This window comes from Prinia subflava, chromosome 5 (assembly GCF_021018805.1).
Source record: "Prinia subflava isolate CZ2003 ecotype Zambia chromosome 5, Cam_Psub_1.2, whole genome shotgun sequence".
Lineage (NCBI taxonomy): Eukaryota > Metazoa > Chordata > Aves > Passeriformes > Cisticolidae > Prinia > Prinia subflava.
Genome location: NC_086251.1, coordinates 53,713,296 through 53,727,082, shown reverse-complemented (window position 1 = coordinate 53,727,082; position 13,787 = coordinate 53,713,296). Strand labels below are relative to the sequence as shown.

The 13,787-nt window shown below is 38.9% G+C and overlaps 1 protein-coding gene across 12 annotated transcripts in view; it reads right to left on the bottom strand.

The window, feature by feature from the left end:
* MARK3 (microtubule affinity regulating kinase 3) overlaps positions 1–13,787 on the bottom strand; it is a 61,694-nt gene that overhangs the window by 7,534 nt on the left and 40,373 nt on the right. For 5 of the 12 annotated variants that reach the window (XM_063399435.1, XM_063399441.1, XM_063399438.1 and 2 more), the window contains 3 exons: positions 9,842–9,945; positions 4,037–4,294; positions 1,644–1,670 (listed from right to left, as the gene is read on the bottom strand). In XM_063399435.1, the coding sequence (XP_063255505.1) occupies positions 1,644–1,670; positions 4,037–4,294; positions 9,842–9,945 (389 nt within the window). Of the gene's footprint in view, positions 1–1,643; positions 1,671–4,036; positions 4,295–5,021; positions 5,187–9,841; positions 9,946–13,787 lie in introns of all 12 variants that reach the window. The other 7 variants (XM_063399429.1, XM_063399428.1, XM_063399430.1 and 4 more) reach the window with 3 other exon arrangements.

Sequence of the window (13,787 nt, the reverse complement as noted above, 5' to 3'; positions counted from 1 at the left end):
GCCAGGAGAAACTGCCAAAAGCCCCAGCATTTTCAGCTTTTGTACCTACATACAGATCAGGTATGGAGGGACACCATGCATACTTAAAACAGAGTTTAAAAAGCACACTGGTGCTGTGCAGGTTGTGTAAGACTTTACAAATTTCTTATTCAAAAAGACATATCCATGGAAGCTGTAACAGATACTTCCACCATGGCTAAGACTCCTGGCCTCAAGTCAAAGATAATTTTAAAAAAATGACCTAAAAATTACCTGAACTCTCAAATTTTACAGTAAATTTTTAGTTTAAAACTGTACTCATGTAAGCATTTCCCATCTTTCTTCAGAGCACAGGTAGATGCATCCAGCTGTGGAGGGCTGCACAGATCACAATCCTTTGTTTCAGAAGTGGGCTGCACCCCACAGCTCATGATGCATGCTGGGCTAGAGCCACTGCCACTGCTCAGTTCCAGCTGGATGCTGAGCTGGATGGTTTCTTTCCTTAAATAAGTTGTTGCATTTTCTCCAGTCAGCTGTGACAATGCCAGCCAAGCCAACCAACACCAGTTCCAAACACGGACATGTTTGGAAGAGCACTGATTATTATCACCATGGCATGGAATTTACTCAGTTGATCAGGTAGGGAACCTTTAGCCTCGCACTGTACATAATAAATCCACATTTAGACAACAATTTACATGTCAGGGATCCCTGATCTAAGCATTTCCTGGGAATGGTCTAACTCCAAATTACAGTCACAAGCATAGCCTTGTATTCTGAAGGTTAAAACAGATGCCTGGGTTTTGGCCCCATCTCCCTGGGTTTGATCAGCAGTAGGGAACTGGAAGTACCACCCTCTAAGAAGTTCCAAGATGTGGTACAACTAAACAGGCTATTACAAAACTTTACTGGAAAATTTACCTGCACATCAAAACTGTATAAGCAATTTTCATGAATCATAGTGGATTAATGAGCTTGATTCATTCCCAAATTGCAAAACTAAATGCAATTCTTTGGCTTGAAATGTGAATCAGACTTCTGAGCTTTTCCCTTTTGTTGATAAATTTGCATAAATGTACTTTTTGTTTTTAACTGAAGTGCTCTATTTGCACTTCAGCTGCAACTCACTCCAACAAATGCACCCCATTTTAAACTAAATACACAGCTATTGAATCTTCATTCAATCTTCCACACAGATCTGTTCAACTCACAACTGTGCTCAGCTGCAGGCAATACTTCAAACCTTTTTTTCTCTTCAATATCAAAAAACAGAGTGATAATATAAATTTAACATTACTTACCTTTATTTGCTTGTAACCTTATGTTTTGTTTATATTTTCATCATTGTTATCAAACACCTCATTCTTCAAACATAAGCATGCTAAGTGTATTAGTACAGAGAACAGAATTACTTTGGCACTACCAACTCTATCAAAGAAAGAAGAATTCACAAGGCATGCTTAGCATCTTGTTATACAACACAGATGGTGCCACAGATTCTCAGGTATCATCATGAGTTAATGGATTTATTCTATGCTTTCCTCTGAAGAAAGAAAGTATTTAGTTCTCAGCAGGAAGTTTAGTTTTTGGAAAACCAAGGCTAGAAAAGCCAAATCTTTTGTTAATTGCAGGAGCCACTTTTTTTAAATATAAACAAATCCTACCTTTTGATAAACCTGAATGACATGTTTCTAAAAGAAATTAAGCCAAAATTATAATTAACAAAAAATTTTGTACAAAATAAATTGAAAAAGGCATTTAGAGCGAAACATGCAAAAATATCTCATTTTAAATGCACAATTAAATTACACTTCAATACATTCTCAGATTAGGCAGATGATTTAGGGGCTGAAGAGTCAAACTCCTGAACTTCTACTTTCAATGTTTTCTGGGAAATATCTAAACAGTATTTATTATGAATTAAAAATATGTACTGGTGTCAAAACACTTTAAAACTCAAAATCTGCAAGATCAGACAAAAATATGTTTGGATTTTCTTCATATATTTACTATAGAAAGCAAAAATTAGTAACTCTGCTATATTTATATCTTGAGTATCTTCAGAGTTAGGTTTCTTCCTTTCTTCATAACATTAGGTCACCCATGTTGTGCCAAAACCTGCCTTAAATATTTAGCTATTTTAGTGGCAGAAGTTGTAACAACATAAGCTGTACCAGAACATAAGTAGTTCATAACCAAAAGAATTCTGATTCCCCATAGAGAATGCTACAATAAATTAACAAATGATAAGGTTTCAAAATTTTATTTAACAGGAAGAAACATAACTATGTCCTTCAGTGGCACTATCCACCTCCTCAGTAGTTTGTACAGCACTGAATATAACAGAGCCCCAGCTGCAAGGGATCCTCCAAGAGCAAACAAATCATCTGTAACTGTGATATTGTGTTACAACTGCAAGTTATTTAATCAAGTCCAGGTGGAATTTAAACTACTGTCAAAAGTCATGGGGAAAGACTTCTTCAAGAAAACCACACTGCACTGCAAAAGTTGAAACTCTGAGGTAATGATACAAGTTTGAATGCTGCCTGAACAACTGAGTGAAAAGTTTGCATGTTCACGGTTTGAGCGCCCACGTTTGGAACGTCAAATGGAAAATTAAATAAGGATATTACAAACAAGAGTAGAGAAAGAAAGATGTGCCAAAAGGATGTGGCTGATTAAGACTTCGCTTGACATAAAGCAGATGGCTTAACACTTAAAAAATACTCAAATTAGACTTCTCTCTCCCTCAACATAAAAAGAAGGGGAAGAAACCCAAACTAAATTTCCTACAGCACAGTGTTTCCCAGAGAAGTGTTACCTGGCAGAGAACTGAGCAAATTAAAACATTTATCAAAAGCTAGACTGTCATGTTCTTGTTTTGCAAAGAGGCAACTTCTACATCTTTAAAGAAATTCACTCTCTAAACTGAAATCAGCCATTTGTGAAAAACTGGAGTCAGCATTACTTTGTAGGAATGGAAGATGGCAAAGGGGATACTGAGAGGGAGGCATCTATACTCATAAAATAGGCAGGAAGGAAATGGCTTGCTGCTGACGTGGTATAAGCTTGAAACAAAAGCTAGCAGGCCAAGATCAGAGTGATCTCGTCCAAAGAACTTCACCTGATAAGGAGTGTACAAAAGCTTGATGATTATCTTAAAGCAAAGACAAACAAACCCTCAATTCTGCAAATGCAAGTGATGGAGGTGAATGGTCTGAAGTATGTGGGATGGGAACTGACAGGTTTTAAATACAGAAGGAAAAACCAATTTTCAATTTTAGGGTTTGTAGTAACTAATCTAAATCAAAAATGGATTTGAAACTAGAAGTCCAGTTAGAATAAAAAGTGCAGGAGCAAAACCTGCTCAAAACTGCAAAACCTGAAGCTTGGCTTTGCCTAGACCACCATGCCTTCACACTTAACACAGAATCTGGACACGAACTAAAGGCCAAAGTAGGGATAAATTTTTCAAGGTTTGACCAGACTCCTGCCTGGACTGAAACCCTAATAACTGCCATTATTTTAAGATGGCCTGTGACAGCACTACTGCCAACAGGAGCTTTTGTCTCCTGCCCCTACCCTTTCACCTGTGGTATTTCTGTTTCTGTGTTGCCAGCAAGATTATGCTGGAAACATGGATGGACTGACGGGAAACAAAACCTGAGCTTCTAATGCTACATCAAATACCTAGTTTGGGATCCTAGTTTATGCCATCTACTGATGGGCTGTGCAGCCACTGAGCAGCTTTTCAACTGAGCTGAAATGTTTCATCTCTGCAGCATTCATACCTCAGACACGAGGCTGAAGAGCACAGAAGAAACAGCACAGACCAAACTGTCTCACATTTAATCCCATTTGACTCAACTCCCCAAAACAAATGGCTTCTGTAACCAAAACAGAACTATGAAAAAAATCATCAGCAACTGCATTTTAAGTTGCAGAACTTAAGCCAACGATCAGCCAACGCGGACAAAACCGCCTAGGCAACGAGGAATTCCTACTATACAAAGGAACAAAAGCCAGGAACACTACAGCAGCGTTTTGAGAGGCTTACCTTCTGGTCAGCTTGGATGTGAGTTTGCTGAAGAGGTTGGTGGAGCCGCGGGCGCGGGTCTGCGCCAGCGGCGTGGCCTCGTGCGACAGGCTGGGCGAGGCGGGCGGGCCGTTGTAGGTGGCGGTGCGGCGCTCGCGCAGCTGCCCGTGGAACGTGCTGCGGCTGGCCGTGCCTCTGGGGAAACGGATACGGTCAGGGGTGGTGGCACTGCTGATGCTGTGGGTGGAAGCAACGGGAGTTCTCTGATCGGGAATGGCGCTAGGGCAGAAAACAGAACAGAGAAAACAACGCTAGAACGGCTTCACACGGGCACTGCAGCTCAGCAGGAGACACAGAACACTACGTTCTACAGTAAAGCATAAGCAGACACTCTTATTTAGGCCAAGGTTGGAAATACCAACATTATTACAGCACTGTATGGAACCAAAACTTGTAAGAAGTTAGGATTAAGAGGCTGCCGAAACAGAAACCTACATAGGCAGAAAAGTGCAACAGGAGTATCCTGGAAAAGACCAGATAAACCAGGCCTACAGTGTTTCACTGAGAAGACTGATAAAAGAATAGACCGGTAAAGTTTCCTCCCAGGAAAGAGAATAGGTAACTTTAATGTCTCTCCATCCGCATTCTGTACATACATCTTTGAAAGTCTCGCTAATTTGGAAGTATCCTACACAAAATTCTCTACAAGCAAACCGCTCCAAGTAGCGAAGTCCTTCAGGATACACAGTTAAAGTCTCCCACAAACTTTGACAATAGGGAATGTCCAATACTCCTAACAATAGGAAAAAATTAAGGTTCACTATTGCAGGATTATGTCACAGACAGCCTGACACACCACAAGACAAATGTAAACGAGACTAAAAAAATGAGGAAACACACATCTTGTGGGCAAAATATACTAGAACAATCTAGGACTAAAATTCCACAGCACAAAGTTAAGAAGCAGTGGGTATAAGTTAGTGTCACAACGATTTCTGGTTCTTACATAGGCCTGAAGTTATCTGCGCCATTGTCTATTGGAGGCAACATCATCTTCGTGTGCACAGAGGCTGACATGGACATCGACTTCTGATGTCGCAGCCGAACACTGGAGAAGGATGTGGTACAAACTGAAGCAGGGCTAGCTGCGTAAGCGAACATTTCTGTCAGGCTGTGAGGGGGTTTGGGTTCAGGCAGAGGCAGAAAGAAGAGCATGATGGACCAACAACAAACTACTGCATAGAAAAAAAAAGCAAACTTTTCCTTCTATTAACTGGTTTATCAAAGAACACGAACTCTAACAGCCCTCCTCCTCTATGTAAACAGCAGTAGCTACCCTACACTCCCCTTACAAAGCATCCTTACTTACATGGCACTGACATCTATAAGTGACCATGCTCTTACCATTAGCATTAGTTTGCAGTGATACCCTCCTTGATGTACAGAACCTGAATAACTCAGAATTCTATGCCAAAGCTCTATGATAAGGCACTGATGTAACTCGTATTGCTCTTAACAGTAAACAATGCATTAAAACCCCCACCAAATGCACCTTCCAAAAGACTCGTGATAGCTCCATTACTACAGCGAAATCCTTTGTTTTCAGAATGCATCAGTGTTAAAAGAAATCAGTGAAAGTTGGGCAAGCTGTCAAATCTACATTAGATAACCGAGAGACTTCACAGGTACAATCAAAACCAAAAACACCATGATCTTTAACAACTCCAGAGAGGCCAAAAGAAAAAGGCTGCTAATAATGAACCTGTATGTGTAGTAGGCACTGAAGACGCCTGCTGTTCTCTGAAGAAAGAAGAATGACTGTTGAAGAGCACCTTGTATTGTTTCGACCATGAACATTAAATTCTCCAAATTACCATTCAGGCTTTGAAGGAAAGTACACAGCACCGTCTTAGCAGAATGGCCAGTAAGCTACCAGCTGTATGATATGTTCAAATAGGAGCATTAAATTTGTTTATTTAGGCCAAAATACTCTTTGCACCTTCACATTATCTAGTAATGATAAGGATAGGAGAAAAGTGAGAAACCACAAGATGTTTTGGGCCTTTCAGACTACACCACCATGTCATTCACCTGAAGTCTAAAACTAAGACAGCTGTAATTGAGAAATTTTGCTGGAGGTTAAGAAATCAAGAATTCTCAATGACAGTTTCATACATTGCATATGCACTTCCAAGTTACTTCATGGTTACACACAAACTCAAATCCTGTTACAGAATTCTGGTACATCAGAGTCTGGAGAGGAGAATACTAGTGCAGCTCCAAGTGTGAGCTCACCCACTGCTCAGGCTGGCTCCCAAAGCACCAGTACAAACCACGACACGGCTCAGGCATCTGAACTGCTACCTAAAATGCTTAGCAAAACATACTTGGTTTTGGTTTGTTTTTAACTTTTCAGGATCTGAAAAACTTCCTCTGAGTTGAGCATGCATCTCAACAATGCTGAATCCATCAGGATGACAGCTACAAGCACTACCTACAACAAAGCCTTCAACACAGGCCCAGCATTCACATTGCCACAGGGTTTTAAGGAATGATAAGAAAACAAACATTCATCTCCAAACTAATACCCTGAAGTCACAGCCACTGGTCACTAGTGACTGGTCACTGGTCTCTCAAGCTCTTCCAGCTCCTTTCCTCTATATTTACTGCATAAGATAAAGAATCTGCTTTGACAACACAAGACCCAAGTTTTTAGTCACCTGCCTCCAAAGATGTGACATCTAAAGGTATCAGTAAGGGACCTTCTCTTCCTCTGATGCTTTGCTAGAAATCAGCTTCCTTGGATTACTAGCCTGGGAACACAGAACAGTGAACTAACAATCACCAATTAGTGCCAAGGCTTATTAAAAATCTGAAGCCGTTGTAAATCATTTGTGTTACAAATGATTTAAAGCAATTGCCTATCATTATGAAGAGTGTTTCATGAGTCCCCAAGTGCGTTAATTAATGCTCAGGCTTTGGAGGAAAGCCAACAGAGTTGTCTCCAGCAGAATGCCTGTGTCAGCCACACAATGTGTAAAAGCAGAGATGGGAGACTTAGGAGCTCTTTCCTTCTACCAGTCTGGCAGGGGTCTTCAAGACTGCTTTCTCCAGCATCAGATCTACTGACTATTGACTCTTTAAAGTTTTCACACTTTCAGAAATAGTGCTTCCTCAGAATTCAATGTGCAAGACAAAAGCAGAATAAGCAATGTTTTAACACTTTCTCTACAGGAAAAATAGAGATTTTAAATGTATGCATCTTGCCATTTACAGTAAGTCTTCCAAGTTTTCACTGGGTCACAGCCAGTATCTGACTAGCTATGGAAAATCTAAAATCCAATCGGTAACATTACATTAATTACTCCTGCCTGTAATATTTGCCACCAACAGATATTTCAAAAGCATAAAAGTAATTTTTAACTAAACCTTGCATATGTTTATGCATATAAGCATATACCCAACAAAGCCCAGGTTCAACTTCAGGTCTTGCTTTACAGAAGAAAAAAGAACAAGTTTCTACAGTTACTTTCTGCCAAGCGGAGAGTACCATAACATTAAAGATTAATTCTGAAGAGCCAGTCCCATCAATAGTCATGTTGATTTTTCCTGCATTAAAGGTCCCTGCATTTCATGTGACCAGTCAATGCTTTACCCAGTTACAGCAACAAAATACATTCAGATGTAAATTCTGAATTCTGTGCCAAATCACAGTAATTTTGAAACTGTGCCAAAATGAACATGCAATTTAGTATTGAAGCATTTCAGACAATGACAATTCTCCAACCGTAATGCAATTAGCAATGCATTCTCATTATCTTTTCTCTTTTTAACCCTCAATAAAAATTAATGAATGTAGTAATCAAAAAAAGCATGATAAAAGCTATAAAGACATTTTTACCTGTGTAAATATAAATTCTCAGACATTTCAAATGACCCAAATAAAGCTAGTTTGTAAAGAAAGCAAATTAGGTTTAAATATCATATTGACAATAAAAGGTAAATTACACAAGGATAGCCAACTATGAATATAAAACACAACTAACATATACACAACTAATATAGTTGTCAAGTGCTACTCATTTTTAACTTTGAGTTTAAGGTCTATATGTGACAAACCAATGAAAAACATCAGTTTCCTGAGAAACTCAAAGCTGGTGAAATAAAATTACTTCAAAAGATAGCTCTTTATGAGTATGAACTTACTCCCAAACTAAGGGAACATCTAAATCTCAAGCATTCCTAATAAACAATATCTAATAGCTTTTAAAAACTTAATAAAGAAATTGTAGACATGATATTAGTTTAAGGATGAACAAAAATTGTATTAAACCAAGTAATAAAAAATATCAAAACTACTATGGACAAAAAGATTTATTTTTTTCAAGGAGTGTTTGGAAAGAAAAGAGCTATTAACATATCAAATCAGAGAAAGGATGGTGAGCTTTAACCTAGACAACTTGGTAACATTAACAAGGAGTAACCAATGAAGGCTGAGACAGACATACTGAGAGACAGTGCCAAATAGCTGTGCTGTACTTCACAAGACAGGTGACTGCAGGCCCAGCTGGCCAACTACAATTCTGGCAGTCTTCAAACTTATAATACTTGACTCTTTCCTTAATCACTTTCCATTTGCAGAAAGCTATGAGGGAGAGACAGGGTCAAAATCATGTTCTTTATCCCTAGGCTCCAGGAATCAAACAGAGAATGGACAGGCTTTCCATTCAACATCACAATTCCTCATCAACTACCAAAGGGAGGGAAAAAAATTCTGCAAAATATGCCAGATCTTCTGACAACTTCAACACAAGTTAGAGAACAGGTATTTTCTTCCCACCCTTTACAAAATATCACAATACTAGAAAGAGATGGAGAAAATTGGGAAGCACAGTAGAGGGGTACACATTTCTTTAAGTACCAGCTGAGTGCTCTCCTGGCAAGGGTTAACTACTTAATTGTTACCAGCTTTTGACAGCAGTAAAATTCTGAGAAGAAGAGCTGGAAATTAAAAACCTCAGCCAGCCAGGAAATTGGTGGTATTCCTCCCAACTGCTACTCTATACCTGATATCTACATTCACTATAATATTATTTCTGACAGCTCTTCTCAGTCTTCACAGGATGGCAGTAGATGTGCCAAGACACACAATGGTTAGCTTCAGTTCCACTGCATGCTCTACTCAGAGTTTCATTCAGTAAATTAAAAAGAAATTTGTTATTTCTGTGAGTGTTTTCACTCAGAATATGGAGATACCCTGAGGAGGGAAGCAGCTGAGTTCTGTAAATCCTGGGAAACAATTAGACTGCCACAGTGGCAGCAAGGAACAGTCTTAGGCCAAGACAATGGCTAATTACCATTTCATTTTTGCTCAGAAAAAACCTGCCTTCTCCCTGAGACTTTGCAGCAAAATTGGTATTTCAAATAATCCCAGTGACGCAGAGTTTAGAGTGAAATATAAAAGGAGAATGGCTCAAGAAAGATGGACTTTGTAGTCTGACACTAAACAAGGCTCTTCTGCAAGCATATGCTGTTTGGCCACAGAGTTCACAACAGATTTAAGATGAAGACTGCTACAAATATTTCATGTATTTAACAAGAAATTAGAAACTACCTTTTACATTCTAAATCTAAAGATTATAAAATTAAATATAGGAAAAAAACCCCAAGCCCCAACATACTTACAGGTGCTCCATAACCAAAGATGTGTACTCACCTTTCATTAAGAATAACATTAGAATATCACTTATTTTTAAATTAGGCATTACAATTGTTTTGGAAAGGTGGAGACAAGGGACATACACCACAAGAAGACATTTCATATACCTGTTCTCCTTGCCATTTTGTATCACTGAATGCCTATCAGCAGTGGTTCTTTCACTACAAACATATGTGTTGCGCCGTGTCATTGCTCCAGGGGTAGTATTATTCTACAATTAAAAAACATAGGTTTGTTATTCCCCACAGAAGGCTTTTCTGATGTTAGTCTGCATATAATTGAAGGCTTTTTAATTAATGCTAGTTCTACACAGTTCTAAAACTTACAATAATTAAATGACTTAATATACAAACTCCATCTAGTATTTGTAAGGAATAGTGCAATCAGAAAAAATAATTCTAACAAGGTGTTCTGGTATTTCATACTGACGGCTCAAAATTAATATTTCTTAAAGTTTTTAATTACAAATGCTCTGAATTACAAATTCTGAGTATATACAGCATTCTTCTACATTTGGATAGCCTGTGTCTTTATAGCCTATTTTTGAAATACTTTACCACTTGCAGCTTGGAGAATTTTCTTTTAAGTTAAAATCATAGCCTTAAACAAGATAGGAAAAGCAAAGACTTAACAAACAAATGTGGTAAAATTCAGTGGGAAGGTAAACATGGACTTGTAAATATTAAGACAAGTTTTAAAAACGGGGAAGAATAAGAGACAAATTGCAGAGAATTTTAGTAAGACATTTTTTAAAATACACATTTAAATACAAGCATAATACATTGAGGACAAGAGAACCAGGGGAACTTAAACTACAGACCTTACTTTAGAGGGGAGAAAAGAAACAGAATTACTTTGCCTCTGTCTTTACAGAGAAAGAGGGTGGAGATATGCCCAAGTTGGCGGTCAATTTTCCAGGAACGACTGAGAAGCTATAGGTAATTCACAGATAACAGAGTTATAAAAAGTTAGATGCAATTACTGTAGGAAAAGCACGGTGGTCCAGACAAACATGCACCCCCAGGTCGTAGAGGAAGTAAAAGCTGGCAAGCCTTTGTATTTTTTCTCCCCACCCCAAGAACAAAACACAGGAAACTGCAAATGGTTGGAAAAGTGGAAAAAAAAACCTTTAAAAGTTTTCTTTAAAGAAAAGGATCACGGGGCAAAGCAGGAAGCAAAGAAGGCTATAAACTTCAAACATCACTGCTGGGGAAAGTCTTGGAGGAGGCCAGCTTAAGGGAATGACTGGTCAGCACCTGGATAAGCACATGTTGAGTAAGGAGGGCCACTAAGAATCAGGCAGGGGACTTCATGCTCAACTAACCTTTTGGAGCTCTTTGAAGAATTATGCTATGATGGACAAGGGAAACTCAGCGGATTTTAAAAATAGCATTAAGAAAAGGTTTCGCATAAACGGTCACAGGAGAGAGTCATGGCAAGAAGGATTAAAAAAAAAGAAAGGAAAAACTAGTTCAAGCACAAAAGCAGAGTAGCCAAACCTTTTTTGTTTCCGAACCTGAAATAAAACTGTTAAAGTGGAGCATTCTCAAGAACTAGCAAAAGCTCCTCCAGTGCCTTAAGGAAAAATATCTGCTGTCTAGGAAGTCTCAAGCAACACATTCCCTGAGCTATTTAACCATGAAGCCATCTTCTCTATGAGACTGCTGACCTGTTTGTTACACATCTTTTTACAAAAATGTACAAATTAAAATGCAACAGTGAAGTGCACAACCTCCTGGTGTTAAAAAGCACAAAGACAAAGGGTATTTTAGATTAGCAGAACAATTAATTAACTTGTAAGATGCATGCAGCTATCTGAAGGGATTTCAAGTACTCTTCACTAAAAATTCCTTAGGGATAAGCATGTGCTAAGCACCAGCAGAAGCCTTCCTGGCCCTTTCCCTGTACTTTATTCCTAACACATCCCTTGTCTTCATATTTATTTAAAAAAAACCCACCGTTGATTCTTCTACTTTCCTCTGGCATTTCTCACTGTACAAACTCCCTTCTCTTTACTAAGCTTGCCAGCAATGAAAGTTGTGCACAGGTGAGGTTTTGCTTCTTTGCTATTGGGACATTGTGCAGGACACTTCGTGGAGGCCTCACAAACAAATGGTACAGTGAAATATTGCTTACTAGTGTTTGCAGAACATTTTGTTCTGTGTTCTGAACATACTAGGGGATGAAGCACTTAAAATATCCAACACTGGTCTTCTGGTGGGAAATAAGCACAATAATCAGTGGCTTCCCTCTTTCCACTTGCTCTCTTTGAACATGAAATGTTGGTTTCCTTTGAGAAAACATCACATAACATTCCAATGTATTGTCATGTTGCACATCTGGAAAGACAAGACCACAATCTCTGTGCTGGACCAGACTTTTAAGACTATGCAATTTCAGGTTGGAGAGCAGACAAGTTTTGTTATTCATATCTGAAATTTGAGGACTGCAAGGACATGCTTTCCCAGCTCATTCTGAAATGCAGAGATGGAAGCATCAGTATACATTTTTTCCTGTTTGACTCAGATTTCAGAGGTCACGGGAAGAGAATTAAGCATTTCAAGGTTTCAAATTTCAGTTTTGGCAAGAATAGTCTTGGTATTGGGGCCTTTGCACTTTCTAGTGTATGACCTTTCACGATTCATGAAGGAAGCTCTTCAGCTGTGACTTTTTTTGTTCAGCCAATCTACAGACTGTTAATCTCTGGACATGACTAAACACCACAGGTGCACACACTGGAAACTGGTGTGAGCAGCACCCCACTCCCTGATGGAATGACAATGCCCAGGGTCAGGGTTAGCTGCCTCAGTTCCCCTTCATGGCATCATCTGCCTTCCTTGCAGGAGGGACACAGCAAAGCACATGTTGAGACTTGTGAGCACATGCACAAGGTTCAATCACAGCACAAAGGATGAATTTGTGGTACAGAGTTCTCCTCTTCCCCTAGAGAGTGTTGTGTGCACTGCTCAGGCAGGCTATTTCCCTTCAAGAGACACCACTGATGAAACACTTTCAAAAAAAGCTTCTGACTTACAGAACAGTAGTGAACACATCTATTTGGTTAAGAGCACTAGAATGGTATTTAGTCCTGGATGATTTTCCAAATCTACCATCTATTCTCCTCTTCCAGTTTTCTTAAAGCTATCCTAAAGGTTCTGGGGTAGCTTTATTACAACACTGAGGAAAAACCCAAAGTTCTAACAAACAAACAAGGAATTATTAAAACACAGATATACCAGTTCCTGCTAACTATCCAACATCTGTAGCAAGTTTTCATTATTAATTTGGTATTTGCCCAAACAGCTTGAAGATTTTTGATGTGTACTTGCTCAGCTTGCAGAACTATTTGGTTTACAAGAGTTTAAACACTCTGTCAACTTTAGAAGTACAGCTTGGAGCCCCTCACTCCAGTCTCAGACTTAGCTATCTGCTCTGCAAGCACAACTCTTATCCTCAAGTGCATGCTTTTAAGCTTTATTATTTAATAAGAGTAGCACACAGGGTCTCCAGCATGGACTGGTTCTACTGCTTTTGCTGTTCTGTCAAAACAATAATTGTTTTCATAGGGTATTTTTCCATCTCTTCAGTGTGTTTTCATCCTATTACAGATTTCAGGACTTCAGTGCTCAGAAAAACAGAAACTCTCTTCAGCTCAAACTTTTTTCAACCTCAGGACAATATGGTAACTCAAATAATTTTTTTTCCTTCTACTTGACTTCTAGATGCATGCCAACAATGTAAGAAACAGAACTCCCTACTCAGCTGCACAAATTCAGTGCTTCCTTTCATTCCCAAAAACCAGAAAGTGCTATCTTTTGCAGGGCAGGAAAAAAGGAAAGGAAAAAAAAAGAGTTTGAACTGTCTGGTGTGAAGAGCTATAAGCAGAGACAATTTTAAACACTAATTATTGACTGACAATGTAAGTCTGATTTCCTGTTCACCACCTGGTATTGCTGCCAGTAAAAGATCAGTTGGATCAGTTGCACACTGAGTCAGGGAAGCATCGTATGGTTATGAGCTGAAATTTTATTTCAGGTACAGTAGTAAGAATTT